Here is a 17,098-nt window from a genome sequence, read left to right on the forward strand (position 1 = left end):
ATGGGGGAGGCCAGCTCTGGCCTCTCGAGCACTGGGAGGAACTGGGCTGCTGACACTGCACTGTGGCTGGAGCAGGGTGGCTGGGGAGGGTCTGTGTGCCAAACAGTGGGAGCTGTTATGTGTCTGACCCAGCAGGGATGGTCCAGTCGGCCTGTGCAGGACTTCTGATTTAAGTTCACCTGAAGGTATCAAAGCCTGCGCACTCCAAGGCTGCTCCAGCGTGTGATCTAGGTGCAGTGACAGTATTTCAGAACCTGAAGCACAGGGGGTTCGGGCTCAGTATGAGGGGGCACTTCTGTGCTGTGAGGTGACAGAGCGCTGGCACAGGCTGCCCAGAGGTGCTGTGGGGTCTCCTCCTCTGGCGATACCCAAACCCTACATGGACACCACCCTGTGCGATGTGCTCTGGGCGATCCACCCTAATCCCCAACACCCCTCCAACACCCGAACCATCCCTACCCCCCACCCCTCTCCCCTCACTCCCCAACCTCCCCCACCCCCTGAGCGGCGGGGGGCAGCCTCGAACCCGGGTCCCCAGCACCACCACCACCACCACCACCGCGGGCTCCTCCCCGGCTCTCCCCCGCGGGGCCCGCCCCAGAGGCGGGCGCGCAGGGCCGGGCGGTGGGCGGCGGGCGGCGGGCGGTGGGCGCTGCGTGCGGCGGGGCCGCTCGGAGCCGGGCGGTGGCGGTGGCGGCGGCGGCGGCGGTGGCGCTGGGGCTGCCCGCGGCCATCGCGCTGCCTGAGGCGGCGGCTCCGCCGCTCGGGCCGGGCGGCGGGGCCGCGGGCGGGATTGGCTGCGCGGCCGCCGGGCCCCAGAATGCAGCGCATGGCGCGTCATTGAACGGAGACCATGATGATGGCGGCGGCGGCGGCGGCGGCGGCAGCGGGGGGGGCCCCCGAGGTGATCGCCCAGCTGGAGAACGCGGCCAAAGTGCTGATGGTGAGGGCCGGCGGGGCTTCGCCTTCCCCCCCCCCCCCCTCCTCCTTTACCCTTTCTCCTTCCCCTCTCCGCTTCTCCTTTCTCTCCGCGTTTCTTTTCCAGAGTTTTCTCCGTGCGGAGCCTCCCCCCCCCCCCCCCCCTCCATTTCCCCCCTCCGCTCGCACGTGGAGGGGGGAGCCTGGTGAAAGGGGAGCTCCCCGGGAAAGTTTTGGGGCTGCCCTGGATGGGGGGGCAGTGGGGGCAGCGAGGGGGACGGGCAGGTCCCAAAAAACGCCCCCCCCCCCCCGGCACGGCTCCCTGCCAGACTGGAGGGTTTGGTGCCGAAACGTGGGCAGGCGGTGGGTGGTGGTGGTGGAGGGTTTGCAGGGGAACCGAGCAGGATTTGGGGAGGTTTGTCCCTTATGGGCAGCGTGCAGAGCCTGTGGGGTAAGTACTGGGCTGGAGCAAAGCTTCAGCAGTGGGTATCCTCCTCAAAATACACCTGGCTTCCCCTTCCAAAATCAGCCAGGAAAATGCTGAATATCTTTCCAAACGAGAAACTAAGATACCAACAAACGCCAATCCTCTTAAGAAGAAAACCCACCACCACCAAAACTTTTCAAAGCATGCACACGGTGATCCCTTTTGGGCTTGGCTTTGCTTTTGGTTCACGCGTGCCTTTGCAGAACTGAGCTGCACAGGTCGTTAGGCAGCCTCGTGATCTCCCTGCCTCGCTTTCTTTTAAATAATGCAGTTGCTGTAATTACCAGAAGTGCTCGACTGTGTGGAGGAAATACGTAGTGAGTATTAGTATGACACACAACTTGGCTGTGGAAGGAAGCCCCGAGTTAGGTAGGTTTTGGTATCAGGCACGTGGGGTGGCATCTCCAGCATCGTGCATCCGTGCTGGGAAACTTAACAACGCTGCTTGTGGTGGCAGTTCCCCTAGCCTGGCTACCACAGAGAGGAAAATGCCTATTAACGTGGAGATAAAGTAATCAGAAGTGTCAGTGCAGTGAAACGACGCCAGCCTTTTATGGCAGCCTTGATGCTTCTGTTGGAGAATTGGTGCTAAACTTGCTGGTTAAACTCTGTCTCCAGTCTGCAAACACGTGGCTGTTAGGATCTTTGCTGATATCTCTACCTTCCTCCCTCCCTCCAACCTCTATCAGTATGAAAAAGGACTTGTTGCAGGCGTGAGCTGCTGCTTGTTTGTTTGTTTTTTCCCCTCCAGAGCTGCTCTTGGAAGTCCTGTAGACATCCCTGAACTGGCAAGAGTTAGTTTAGATCCCTCTTCCTGAGGAAGCGGTGTAAAACAGAGAGGTTTCTGGAAGCTGTCTGTGAGGCTGAGGAACCCAATCAGGCTTTAAGGCAGGCTGGCTATGAGGGCTGTGGGAACTGCTGATGGTTCCTGCCCCATGCCTCACGTTCCAAGAACCAGCAGGTTTTTGGGGTGACAGCGGAGAGGAGTTGATACAGCTGCCCGCCAGGCTAGCTGAAGGTGGATGTGGGACCCCCCGCCCTGAAAGGGTCAAACAAAAAGGCCTGTTCCTTCTCACTGGCAACTGTGGACAAATGAGAGCAAAATCCTGTTGCAGGACTGCACCTGGACAGTGATAATCCTCGTTTAAACTTCCTATACCGTTTGATAAAATCTTGTAAAAGGTCTGTTTGGAGCTGGGGGCAATGTGTAGTTTGTGTGTGGCAGCTGGGAGGCACGAACTGATCAAACCAACTGATAGGATTAATTATTTATGTAAAAATCCGAGGACCAGGGGGAGGAGGGTGGTGAACCTGGTGCTGGTAATGGAGGTCAGCAGAGGCTGGCGCATGGAGCCATACCTGAAAAATGAGCTGTGAATGGTCTGATAGATGGCAGCAGGATTTAACTGGGCAGGGAGTGGCGAGGAGAGAGATGGTTTGCTCTCCTCACCTGGCAGTCCATGCAAAATTCAGTTGGGAATGAGGTGGTGCAAAGTATCTGAGGATGGAGCAGGGAGCGGTGGCAGTTCATGTGATGTTTGTCTTGTTTTCAAACTGAGATACAGAACCGTGGGGGAGAAGAATGGACTAGAGGAATTCAGACATTAAAAAAATAAGGAAAGTTTAATTAACTTTCCTATAGGGTAAGTATGGATCACCTTGAGCTCTCTAAATATTTGATGAGTATTCTCATAATTCTTATTTTTTTTATTGCTTTGGGTTAGTGGAGTTTTCCTTTGGAAAACCACTTTATGTGTGTCAGATACAAGATAAATTTATTCTGAGCTCGCAAATTGCTGATCTTTATGGGCTTTACGAATCATGGCATGCATTGTCTGAAAACTGGAGAGATTTCAATCTGTTCTCTCACCAGGTTTCTCTTACAGCTGTGTAAAAATGCTTGTCCTTTATTACAATAATGCCTTTCAAGGAGCCCGTGTTCAAAAGGTAGGGTTTCAAAAATGATTGAAATTCAGTACAAGTTAAAGAGTAGTTAGATGAAGTTGTCATTAGCTGCCAAATAGGACTTTGAATGCTGGTCCTATGGCAGTTTTCTTTGGTGTGCATAAGAGTGTTTGCCATACTAAAAAATACACACTTTTTTTTTTTTTTTTTTCCCTACTTGCTTCCTTTCCAAGCTGTGTGTTTAATGTAAGCTTCCCACAATGCCTTGTAGCTTAAATCCAAAATGCCGTGCCGTAGTTCAGTGCCACAGGCTGCTCTGTACCTTTGACCTGTGCGACTCTGGCTTGGTGAAGACTGTGCACACCAGAATCTGTGTGAAATGAAGTGAGTACAGTGCTGCTCCATTTCCGATCTGTGGCATCCTTTATCTATAATGTATGTTTCCTTTCTCTTATGTTCTGTTTAGCTCATCTGGTAATTAATGCTAAATATAATTAATAGAAGTTGAGCACTGTTTAATAACTCTTTGTGGATTAGGAGGACAGGCTGCATTATTAAGGGAAGAAACGTAAGCTTCATCCCATAGGTGAGAGCATGAAGTCAGAAGTGTGCACAAGGATTTTAGTTATTGTTGGTGGTTTATTAAAGCAGATTGACGTTTTTTTAGCATGTGATGTTCTGTGTCACCTAAATCTAAATCCACAGGTTACAGCTTGTTCCCTGGCCCCCTCCAAAACGGGATGCTGTGTTCCTACCTGCAGCTTCACTTTCTCCCTTGTGACCTGCGCCGAACATATTAATATTGCAAAGAGGACATAAGAATTAAACAAGGGAATGGATTTCTGTCAGGTTAGCGAGATGAATTGATGATCTGTGCAGCCATTTAAGTTGCAGAGCTAGCACAAGGAGGGGGCTGAAATTAGATTGTCGGACATGTGCGGGGCCAGTGTGCCTCATTAGCACTGATGAGCCGTCAGATTGGCACAGTTGTATCATACACCTTCAGCGTAAAATTTATTTGCCAAGTCAGACCGTCTGGGTATTAGAAATGCAAGGCACATGGCGAAGAGATAAGAGGTTACAACTTTCAGAATGGGAAGTTCCAGCTGGATAGAAGGAGAAAACTTTCATAGTAAGTATGGTTGGTGGAGGCAGTGGGACAGGCTGCCTGGAAAGGCCGTGGGATCTCCCATGTTTGGGGAAATCTAAAACTTGACAGAATGAGACCGTGAGTGACCTGACCTAACTTTGAAGCAAGTTCTTTTTTTGGCAGCAGTTTGAGCTGAGTGGCATCCAGAGGTTCCTGTCATCCTGTGTGGTGTGTGCTGAGTGGCAATAATGGACAGGTTCAAGAACATCTGAGCAAAGGCTTTTACAAAATAATTCCCTTATTTACAAGTTTTTAAATGTTCTTTTCTCACCATCGTCTGTTTTGGGGGTGATGGTGGAGGAGATTCACACATTTCTTTCTTCTTGGGGTATTTCTTAGTTTGTAATGTACCTTGCTCACCTGTGAACTTGTCTGTCAGATGTTTCAATAAGCTTGTAGAGTAACAGCATAAGGGAGCACGTTAGTATTCTTAAAACCTAAGAACAAATTGTTTGCATCATCTACACTGACAGTTTGTGTGGGATTTTCTTTTGACCTGTCCTTGGAGTTTGGACCATGACAATCCTCCTCCATTTTCTAAGTTCAGTTTCTCGTTGCGGCCTGCCTTCTTTGTAGGGCATTTCTTCAGGTCGTGATGCTTGAATAATGGTAAGGATGAAAGGAAGAGATGTACCAGCTCTGATTTTCTTATGGCAGGTTACCTGTTGGAAGAAATCCAGACAAATGAATCACTTCAATGCTGAGACTTGCTGAAGTCTTCCAGGTCATCACCTAACAAAACAAGCTGGACGTGTGCCATAATATTATGGCTGGATTAGACCAAACATCTGCCTAGCTCAGTTCCATTTCCAGCAGTGGCTTCTAGCTGCTGATTTAGAAGAAGGGCCTCAAAAAATAGAGATAATCCTTTTACTGGTATACACTTTACCATATTTGAATTATTATCTTCAAGAGCTTCAGGTAGCATTGTTGCTTAATGATTATTGATGAAATTTTCTTCCACTCATATATCTAGTTGTTTCTGGAATAAATATATATTTTTGTTTTTCTTAGGCTTTTATATTATATTTGTCTAGTAGTAATGAGTTTTACAGGAGTTTTTTGAGGGAAAGAACAAAAGAAAACATTCTGTTACTTGAGAGAAGCCTGCTGTTTGAGCATTTCATTCAGTATTGAATTACGAGATGTACCAACTCATTGTGCTGGGTTTTCTTCTACTGTACACTTTGATTTTTTTGGTGTCTGTCACATTGCACCCTCCTGTCATCTTTTATACCTGGTCAGCTTTTCAAGTAGGCGATGTCCTGTACAACTGATCATCCCGGTATTTGTCTGTACGATTTTTGAGATGGACCGACCAGAACTGCGTTCATTTGTGCTGTGGGAACATGAAGAGTTTCGATGGCTGTACATTTTTGGTATGCTTCTGTATTCCTTTCCTAGCAGTACTTAACGTTATGCTTTTCTTTATTACTTCAGCGCATCGAGGTGGTGTTCTCAAAGGACTATGCTCAAGCAGTCCAGATCTTTTTCTGGAGTGGTACAAAGTAATGCAAGAGCCCATCATTGTGTATGTATAGGTGTTCCAGCTTTTGCTTAAGAACTGGTGTGGCTGGTGTGTTTTACAGGCACGCAGTTCAGGTTACAGTTTGGGAATGAGTACACGCAGTGTGCGGCATGTTAATGAAACTTTCACCTGGGAGCAAACGTGCATGGTGTGTACCCAAAAGCAGACGGTGCCGAGGGTGAGGAGGTGACGGCAGGAATGTGAAGATTGCTGCAGCTTCTGATATCTTTAAAAAACAAACGTAGCATCTAGTGAAACGGGGCTCTTTGCATGTAGGGTTTGTTTTTTGATCGTTTCACAGAGCGAGTGTTCATCTCAGCCCGGGATGCTTCTCACTCGTTGCACATGTTGGTGTTGCCTTAGCATGTTTCTCTATTTTGTTCTGAGATGTTAATGAAAATACTGTGTGCCTGCTTCTAGAACTGTCCGTCAGGGAGCTTCATTAGTTGGTAACTCCATCTGGGTAATTCTTCTTCCGGCACTACCTACTGTTTTCTTCCCTTTAACCTGCTTCCTAAGAGCCTTACTGTTGGTACGATAATCTGTGTTCATTAGTTAATTAATGGCCCTCCATATGGAGGGGTGGAAGGAGTTCTCCTGATTAGTAAGTTGAGCTGGTGCTGTCACAAGCAGGGAAGTGATAAATTCCTTTTTGTGAGTTTCTGGCATTGTTATGATACTAAAAAGTCCGTCTAGGGTAGGTATACCTGGGAGAGTTTCTTCCACTTTGGTGTCCTGGCTTGATGTAAGGTTGGGATTTGGGATTAAGGTGGTCGTGTCTTCCATTTTACCAAGGACAAATGTATTCCTCATACCTATCTCCTTTCCAGCTTTCTGGGTTCCTTTGGTTTCCCCAGAACTAAAGGAAGTGGAACAGATAGCCTGTGCTGGGGCAGTGACCCAGTATAGAGGATGCAGTAAAATCTGGAGCAATTCTGATGCCTAGTGGGGTGTGTGAGTGGCATAAAAACACACGTGTGCTGGGAGATGTGTAGAAGGGAGGCTGTCAGATCTGAGGAGGAGACATTGACACAATCAACAACCTTCAGGTCTTTTTGCATTCCTTTAAAGTCTGTCTAAACCACCCTGTTGAGCTTGGGGTAGTTGTTGGCATAGGGAGGGGTTGGGAAGTAGATGCAGGGAAAAAAAAATATTTTGTTTTTAAACTGAAATTATTTTCACTGTGTTGCATTGTAAGCAATTGTACTACCTTGACTGAGATGAAAAAGGATGTCTGTGCTCCCAAAAGAAACTTTGGTCAAATTGTGCTGTTAATCCACTTAGGAAGTAGCAGATGATGCTTCTCTTATACCTTCAGATCAGGGCTGATTTCATTTTGTTCTTTTTTTTTTTTTTTTTTTTTTTTTTTAATGGGAAATACATTTAAAGTTATTGGGCTTAATATAGGAGCAATGAATGAAAATTTATTGTTCGTGTTACAATACAGAGAAGCCTTTATAGTGGTGCCTACTGGCTTCAACATTTACAGAACTGTGAAAGTGAACGTGCAGAAAGGCTAGGGATATACCATGGTCTGTGTTGAAGCTATGACACTGGGTATTTATCCTCCTACAGTCCAGCTGTTTCATGCAGCTGTGCAAAGTGGTAGAGGCACAACTTGTGTTGAAAATACACCTTATCACAAAGTCTCATGTAATTTATTTGTGACTGTGAAATTGCATTAAGGTGTTTTGCCATGGAATTTGTCCGTTCTTGACAGGGGGCCCTGGGATTTCAAAGGGCTTGGCCAAGGTGAAGAACATCTGCAGAACCAGGCTTGTCAGCGTGATGTAGGTGTTGGCTGTGTTTTCAGAGAAGCCTGAACCAGTCTAACAGCAAATGGCTGAGGAAAGCCATTGCTCGTCTTTTTGCTGGCTTGGTGATCTGCTACTTCAGTGAGTTGGACTGGCTTACGGAAGGAGCTGCCAGTTGCCAAAGCTAGCATGAGATAACGTTAATAATGTGTGACTAGGAGCAGAGAGGAGGTAACGTGGCTGGAAGGAGAGGAGGAAGGTCTCCAGCACTGCATTCCCTCTCCTGGCACTGCAGCCTGGAAGCTCTGCAAAGGCAGTGCCTCTTCGCTCCTGGTAACGTAGACAGGGATCCTGTCTGCAGGATCCACCTAACAAAGGGAAAGGATAATACTGGCATCCTTCATAGACGTGCTTTGGTATCTGTTAATGGGAAGAGATAGAGAAAAATTGTGTGGTATTTGTATTTTATGTACTTCACTAAAGTATTTTCTTTCTCTGCTAAGGGGTTTTAATGTTTTGGCTGTTGATGTTTTGGGGGCTTGCTGTAGTATGGCTTTAGGGCTCTATTGGTGTGGGTGGTATATTCCTTGACTTTCTGTGTCACACACTCATTGACCCGTTACTGCAGAAATGCCACTTTTTTGTCATGTGGTAACACAAAAGAAGTTGCTCTGCCACGCAGCTGGGCTGGGGACAGGGGGAGGCTGCGCGTGTTGGTGATGTGGGGACAAATGTCATCAGTTCAGGGTTCTCTCTGGACCCTTCTTGTGTTATGTGGCTACAGATGCTGGCTTGATGTTAGGTGCCTTAAAGCTGTGTTGGTGTGTTTAAGCAGTGGCTGAAAAGCCTTACATTTTAAAATTGGCACTGATTTTTATGTACACAGAGCTTTTGACACTTTCTGCACTGATCATACATTTTCTGCCCTCCCCCCCTTTAAGGTCTTAACCATTCTTTGTCATCTGTTCACCCATTGACATATACTATTTGCTTTGCTAATAGTGTTGGCTTCTAGTTACTGTTATTTGACTAGTTTTCTATCAACCACACTTTTTGGGTAGCTTCCGAGATAGCTAGTCTTGTATTGTCATAGAAAAAATGTATCAAGAGGTTAAGAAAACATGCACGTGCCTCTTTTTCTGATGAAGAAAACATCAATAGTACTTTCCTTACCTCTCAACAACAACAAAGCCCAACCCCAAAAAAACAAACATGCTTCTTCCTGAGGATTTAGGGAGGTTTAGCTGCAAAGCTGTTACTCTGTGAGGTTGTCTTAAGTGGTATTAAGAACAGATGTTGGGTAGCTTCAGGAGAATGAATTGTTTAGTGGGGAATATATAAATACTACATTCTAATAATAAAGAGAAATGATAATATTGTTTCTGGAGCTAGTCTCATGTTCGTATTACAGTATTCTCCTTAAGAGCAATAAGGATAAAATATGTAATGACGACTACATTTTCTTTGCAATCATTTTTCAGTAAGTATGTGGAGCTCTGCGACTGTTTCAAGCTAGAGATTTAGCTGAATTACCCCGGCTTCTTGGAATGAACTCAGGCACTGAACTTTAAAGAAATCTTAAAAGTTGCCTCTTCTCAACAAAACAAAATCCCAGAATGTGTGCATTAAAAGAAAAAAGTATATTCTTCATAAAAAACCTGCTTTTTAGAAAATCTCAAGATACATACTGTATGACTGCCTGTCTGTATGTGTGGTGGAGCTTGAATACAGAGATGTAACTGCGCTGGTAACACGTGGTTCAAGCTGTATCTGTAAGAGCAGAACAAATTAGTTAAATTAAAATAAATAAATAAATGTGATCCCATCTTCTAAATTATGTGCAGTGATAGATATTTTTCTTGCTGTTTCCTAGTAGTGGAAGAAGTGTTAAGGAGCTTTTTTCTTTTTTTTTTTTTTAAGTGTCCAGTGAAAGCCCAGATTTTTTCCTGCTTTTGTGTGACAGAAATTGCTTGCTTAACAAAATCCTTTGTATTTTTACCATTGCTCTGTGCTTCCTTACCCTCTGGGCTGGCTCAGGTGATGAGCTTCCTCCTTGGGCCTGCTGCTTTTTTTTTATTTGGCTAAACCTTGATTTCATGTTTCTGTAGTTACATTTCTGATTCAACTATTGTGTACTTCACCTGTGTCTGTTCGTAAGCCTCCATTAATGACAGTTAAAAAAACCTTTTAGTAAAGCCAAGTAAAAACCTGTGGTATTTCAGGCCGTGCCATTTTGAAAATATGCTAAGCCAAAGGAGTTTTCCCTGTCAAATTCAGATGTATGTTGAAAACTTCTAAAATTTCTCATCTCACTTTTAATCAACTTCAAAATAACTGTGCCAGGATGAAATGGTTTTGAAATTTTATCAAGGTTGCTGGAGGAGGAAGTGCTAAAACCTGAGGTTTGGAGCTGGGCAGCTGGCGGACGTGTGGGCCTGCCTTTCCTCATTAGTGGTGGGAGGTAACGCTCCTGATGAGAGGCAAAGCTTCAACTCTACGACACAAAAAATGAGTCATTTTCTCGGTTTCTTTCACAGAATGATGACTTCCCACCGGGTGTGGGCAGTCAGTGTGTGTTTTAGCACCGCGGGTGCCCCGGGCCTGCTGCTCCTTCGGCCTCATGGCCTCCTGCGCCTCAGTGCCCTTGCCCAGAGCAGTGGCCTCATGGCCGGACAGGTCTGTCAGTGTTTGACCTGGCTTCGGCAGGGGTTACTGCACCACCAACACCTGCATGCTGTCCTCTGATTGCTTTTCAACCTGTTCTTTTTTTCATTTGGAGAAGCTATAGTCAGAAGTTAGCATGAGGTAGATAGAATTGAATATTGTGTTTGTCCTTGTGTTTTAATGCATGAACAGTGAAGGCACCGTGAGTGGCTTTTGCAGATGCTGCTGCAGAGATATGACTGCTGTTCTGGTCCCAGACAAGTTCACAAAAACTAGTCCCTGTCAAGTTTTTGTGAACTTGCCTTCTTGGGCCTAGGGCAGTGGCCCTTACCTCGGTGATGCCCTGCTCCATCTGCAGGTGCTTACTGTAAAAGGCTACATGAGTAAAAATAATGCTACCCTTGCAAAAGTGTGGTTATAGCTGTAGTTTCAGCAAATATGATTGGAAATTGGGCAATGGAAAAAAAAATAGATACCACAAAACACTTTTTCACACAGGGATAATAAGATTAGTTTCTCTTGCGGTAGGAAGGCAGTTGCTTGACATTATTTGATGTACGGTGAGCCTAATAAAAAGGCTGTACATCATCTACAACTCCACTCTTGGACTGTGGGAAATGAATAGGGCCATTGCCAGCATTATTATGATCTGGTGTATAGTAGAAGAGGGGTCACAACCGTGGTTCTTGACTTAAAACTTTGTTTTGAAGTACACTGTCACAGTCCTGACTCTTGTATTAAGCCATGCCTGTACTGTCTGAGAGGTACAGTAATGGGCAATACAGAATTGAGCTACTTGAATCTTATCATCAGGGTGCAGCTATGATTTCAGGGGCTGTGGATGTGTCAGCTTCCTATCCTGGCTGCCAGCTAATCTAATCCTGCTGGAGAACCAGGACCTGCCACGGGGAGAGGGGATGGTGAGATTCTTCTCCTTCCAACCCTCTAGGATAATGGACTCCAGGCATTAAGTTGGGACCCATTTATCTTTCATGCCTCCCTGCAGGAGAAAAAGAGTAGTACCCGTAGTTGGTAGGAGCTGAGGGAAAAGTTTGGTCCATTGCCACCAATCCTTCTCTTCCTTGCTGCCAGATTCAGAGGCTAAGTTCTCTCCAGCTCCAGGGGCAGGGTTCCTGTACCACTGCAGTGTGATGTTTCATTCCTGATGTAGTCAGAGCTAACTGATCCTCCCTGTTAACATTAAATGGTTTTAAACAATTTGGAACAATGATGTTTTCCTTAACTGTTAGGTGTAGTTATGTCTTTATCTTTCTCCTTTTTCAGTTGCACTCACTCTGTGCTGGCAGAACTCTCTCAGGTCTGCAGGCATTGACATCTTGTTCCTTTGAAGAGTCTTGCTGACTTCAGGGACTCTGTGGATTTATCTAGCAGCATCCACCAGACATTTTAGAGATTACTTTGCTAAACAGAACTGCCTGCCAGACCTTGCTCATGCTTTGAAACTTTAGAACAGTGAATGTGGAGATTAGGAAGTAAGTAAGGCTTTATTTAAGAATGAGCTGTGACCTCGTGTCAGCATTCATCCTTTGGCTGCCCGAGCCAGACTATCGTAAGTTAGGTGTGTATTGTAGGACATTTCTCAGCTTTATCTGTTGTCTGTGTGCTTAAACCAATGTTGTAACTGCAGTTATGGAGGAAACAGTAACATACATGTAAAGCGCACACTATTTTTTAAGTTTTTTTCTTCACTGTTCTGTCATGCTGTATCCAGGCTTTCTTTCCTTAAATTTAGTGAAGTTAAGACTTCTCTGAAGTTAAAAAGAAAAGACTATTAAAGTTTACACTGAATTTTCTTGTAATTAAATTCAAACATTTTCTTGTCCTAGGGGTTATAAAGAAGGCATTTAGATTTAAAAAGAAAACTAGATCTTGATTGAAGTGTAAGATCTGTTCTAACTCTGTGCATGCTGCTGTTGTGATAACTTTATATGGGGCCACGTGAGTTTGGTCCAACACTGACAAGTTTCAAGTCATAACTCTTGGGATGTACAGAACTTTCCCATGCAGAATTTGGTTATTCTCTGAAATTCTGTGGGAGCAATCCTGCACAGGGTAGATGGAGTGTGAGCTGATCCTGTTCACCTAACCTACGTAGAGTAGGTTCATGCGAGTTAACATACCATTATTTTAGTGGAATTTGTAAACTTCCTTGTTGACTCGTGCAAAATAGCCAGGAAGGAGAAAGTGCCCAATAATACTGCAAGGAGGCTGACAACAGCCAGCGATGATAGTGGATGAACAACTTACGGATATTTAGAGCAGCTACAGGCATCCATCTGTCAGCATCCTACCACACCTATTTGAGGGCAATACCTTCATCAGCTTGTATTCGTTCCTCTTGGTTCGCCATGGTCTTGCCTCTTCTAACAAAGACACTGCTCTACCTTCCTCCCTTCTGCCTTCCACATCCTACCCACTCTTCTTCAAGCAGCAGGTCTTGGGTACCCGTTCTGATGCAGAAAAGCAGGCATGGACAGTGGGAGCTGTGTCCTTGTGAGGACAGTTGCCTCTGCAGACTGGTTACTACAAATCACATATGTATAGTGTGTTGTGCAGGTAAATGAGTGCTAATTTCACTGGAGAGCCTGTAATAACATCCGTTTGAGGATCAAATTGTTACTAGTGGAATAATATCTCTAGTTTTCGTTGCTTATCTTGGAGAGGAAGTTTCATCTCAGCAGACATTTTGATACTGATGGCAATGATTTACTTTGGCTCTCCCTTCAATTAATGGGTATAAATAGTGTGTTATATAATACCGTTTCAAAACTGAGAATAGATCTTATCACAAACCACAATTTATCTTTTGTTTTGCTTGTAAAAGATTGTATTAAGTACTTAAGCTCCAAAATACAAAACAAAATCTGATAGGAAGAAAAAATAATCCTATTGTTAAGTTTGCATGAAAGCAAGATGTGAGTGAGCAGATGTGTAGGAGGTAATTCCTTGAGCAGTCACGCATTTGTTCCAAATATAAACCCAGAAATACTGGGCACTCTGGGGTTTAAATAATTCATCTGATAATCAGGTTGGGGAAAGATTTCTTTTAATCCAACTAAGTTTTTATTCAGAAAGTTTTAAATCTCACTGTGTTGTCTTTATTGCAGGCCTGGTCAGAAACCATCTATCGCATCTTTCTTACCAGTCTTCAAAAACAATCTTAGGTATCTTAATTTGAAAGATGAGTTTGTGCTGAAATTGAAATGATTACCCCAGAAAACAAGTGCAAAAGAAGGAATTGGAACATAGTTTAAGCTGTTTATTATGCTAGCTAGGTTTTTAGTAGTAGTTTAGCTATTACTCAGGGCTCTCACTTTCATGTAATGCCAGATCTGAAGTGGGCAGCAAAAGAGGCTATCAATGCTGGCTGTCTAAACTGCCTGCTGGCCTGGTGCCCGAGGGAAGAACATCTCATCCACTTAGGAATCAGTTGCTGAATGCTGAAGAGCATCCTTGCATAGCCTGAAGCGTTGTCTGGTGGGGTCTGTTGCACGAGTGGATGTGATATTCCTGTGTTGTTGGGTGTCAGTGTCCCCTAGAACCACAGGGTGAAAGGCTGTAAAGAAGAGTGCTGCCACCCATCCAGCTGCCTGGGTCTGGCTCCTGTATTTGAGTTCTCTGATTCCATGATTCCAGGTTTTCTTAAGGCAAATGATGGTTATTGGATATGCTGTGATTTATTTTTTTCCTTACAGCCCATGTGAAACACTAGAAGAGGGTTACTAGCAACACAGGGATTGAGTCTTGTGGCTTGGCTCCACAGGAGGTAGTGTGATGCAGTCTTGGGGCATGTTGCTATCCGTGACTTTGGTAGAGTTCAAACTTGGAATCTCCTTATCCTGGGAATCTCATTCTTCTGTATAATTTACTTGCTTATAGAGAAGGATTACACTGGTAATTCTCTAAGGGTTTTTGTCTGTTTGTTTTAAGACACTGGAGTCTTTCTTTTGGGAGGCTTTGAGCATTTTAGAAGTGCACGGTAACTTCATGACTTAGGTCTGGTTCCACTATAATGATCATTTACATGGGTAGAGTAATATATTTAGCTTTTCTTAATACAGTAAGTGCACCAGTTAAAAATACTGCTTGCCCTTGTGTTTGATTTGTCTCTTTCTCCTATTTTTGCCCGTACTCGCAACTACGTTACCACTGTCACATGGTGTTCCCCTGCACATGCTTCTGGGGTTTACTCACGATCTTTTTGCTTTGCATATGCCTCGCTGTTGCTTGGCTTCCTTGCCTGCCTGACGTGTTGGTGAGCCATCTGGGCGCTCCCTTCCCTCCCTGCTTCTCGAAGCACGTCTTGCCTAGCGGTGGCAGTCAGCGAGGTCCAGCCCCAGCGGTGACACTGCTGTCTGTGGTGCCTTTTGCTTGTCCTTGTATGTTGGCACAAATTCTGTTTCTTGGCTTTTTGAGGCTTCCAGACTCCCTGTAGCAGAGTCTAGACACCATTTTGAGGAACAGCTAACATGGTTAATTGCTTTTTCATCAGCTGATAGTGGCCCACAGACTGCACTTAGGGAACAGTTTTATCTTCGGTCTTGACTACAGGGAAGGCAAGGTTCTCCTACATACCTAGGGAACCTCACTTTGGGAAGCTGGGGTGAATGTTATGAAGTCGTGCTTTCAGTAGAAATAAGCTTTTTTTTTTTTAATTATTATTATTATTTCTATGCTTGTTGAGTTTGTAATGTACTTTACTTGCAGACATAAACATTGCCTTTGGCAAGACAGATTCTCTTGGCTTTAATAGTAGCAGGTACAAGCAATTTGATCTGTTCTAAATCCAAGAAAATTCTCTCAGTAGGCACATTTGCCTTTTCATAATGCTACTAGTGTTTAGGCTGTGCTGTTCACAGGAGACATTTCTTGTAGGTGGGAATACCGTGGGTGTCAGCTTAAAACACCCCAGTGCACTTTTTCTGTGTTCTCTTAAAAAGCAGCAAAGTCTGGAGGAGTACATGATTGTTCTTTAAGCCATGCTAATTTGCCGATTTCCCTCTGGGTAATTGCAGAAGGATGCTCAATTTGGCTGTATTCTGTGCTGTCGTGCCACAGCTGAAGTCTGTGAAAAAGCAGAATTTGTCTCAAGCAAACTTCTCTGTCTGCAAGGAGTAAATGTTGTTCATCTGATTCTTAACTATGTTTATAGGAGATGGTGGGTGGTGGTTTCTTTTTGCTTTTTTAGCAAGAATATAATGCAGAGATAAGTGTAAACTGGTTAACTCAGTAATACTTGAATGAAAAGCTCTTCTGTTACTGATTTTTAATAGTAACATTGTCACTTGAATGTTAGAAGTTTTTAATCGTAAGATACTGTCCCTGTCCAGAAGTGATTCATAAGTAATAGACTCCAACACCTAAAACCTTTAAGAAAACAATGTCACTTATAAATGTGATATTTTGTATATGTAAAGCCCAACATGAAACTGCCTGCCTAAAATTGGCGGGGTGGGAGATTTGATACTTTCTTTTTAAAGCAAAGACTGTTCCCAAGAATAAGTAGAAGGGGCTGAAAAAGCAGAGACAACTTCAAATGTCTTACAAAGAGTACATCTGATACTTGTAACCCATTCCCTCTCATTCTCATGTCTTCGTTGCCTTCATTGCTTGGCACTTGCCATCAATGACAACTTCCAGTTACGTTTCTTAAAGGTGTGTTACTGAGGTAGGAAACGCTTGTACTGAGCATGTGGATCTGAATATATACATGTACATTTTACATCCTCTATCTGCATCTAACTACTACTTCTATTTAAAACAAAACAAAAACCCCCAAAACTTTATTTTTTACCCCCTTTTTCTCCACATGTACCTTCACCAGGTGTTTCCTACTCATGTTTGTTTTCCAAATGGCGCTTGATCTAACCCTTTCACATAGGTTCTGCTGTCCTATTTTGAGTGTGCTGTGAATTAAAACTTTATTTTTAATATTTGTTTGCGTTAATCACTTTCTGCTTAGGTAGCGTATGCTAAATTTGTGCTGCCCTTTTTCATGGCATCGGCGAATAATATATCATTCAAATTTATGGTGTACCATCAAAGGAGGAGCAGGAAAAAATATAATTAAAGTTACGTAACACAGATTTCTAAAGAAGAAACAAAGACAGGGATTATTTGGTGATGAAAAAGTAAGTGGCAATGTACAAAATGATGGAACTATGTGGTGCTGCTGCGTCAGGAGCTCTTCTTTATACTCATGTAGTACAAGATGAAGGGCGCAGGCAATAGGAATGGGAAATCTGGCTAAAAACCTACCGGTGCTGTCTGTTTTTTTGAGGATCCAAGTGCCCTTTGGAACAGTTCGGTATGATTAATTTGTTGTGTTCCTGGCTCCTGTGTTTTTCACATCAGCAGATTGCTAATGCTAAGGTTGCCAGAAGCAGAGCTGTGTTATGAGCAGTGCTGGGGCTCCCCTTGTTTTGTTGGTAGGGAGAGAGGTGCTGAAGCTCTGTCTGTGATGGGGTCTCTCAAAATGTGCTCACACAGGTAAGAAAGTGAGAGAGAGGGGATGGGATTTAAGGGGCTGTGCTGAACTGGAGCCCATTGGGCTGGAACCTGTTTCTGACAGAAACCTGAATCCAACTTCATTTTTTATCCAGTTCCATGCTGGAATGAAAAGGCAATCGCACAGAAGTTATGTTTGGTTCCTTGTGAAGCATCTGCTCTAA

The 17,098-nt window shown here is 44.4% G+C and overlaps 1 protein-coding gene across 1 annotated transcript in view; it reads left to right on the forward strand.

Moving 5' to 3' along the window:
- The first annotated feature begins 826 nt into the window (after positions 1 to 826).
- Positions 827 to 17,098, forward strand: part of XPO4 (exportin 4) — a 72,287-nt gene continuing 56,015 nt past the window's right edge. Inside the window, exon 1 of the mRNA XM_032184095.1 lies at positions 827 to 943. Within this exon, the coding sequence (XP_032039986.1) occupies positions 854 to 943 (90 nt within the window). The 5' untranslated portion in view covers positions 827 to 853. The remainder of the gene's footprint in view (positions 944 to 17,098) is intronic.

This window comes from Aythya fuligula, chromosome 1 (genome assembly GCF_009819795.1).
Source record: "Aythya fuligula isolate bAytFul2 chromosome 1, bAytFul2.pri, whole genome shotgun sequence".
NCBI lineage: Eukaryota > Metazoa > Chordata > Aves > Anseriformes > Anatidae > Aythya > Aythya fuligula.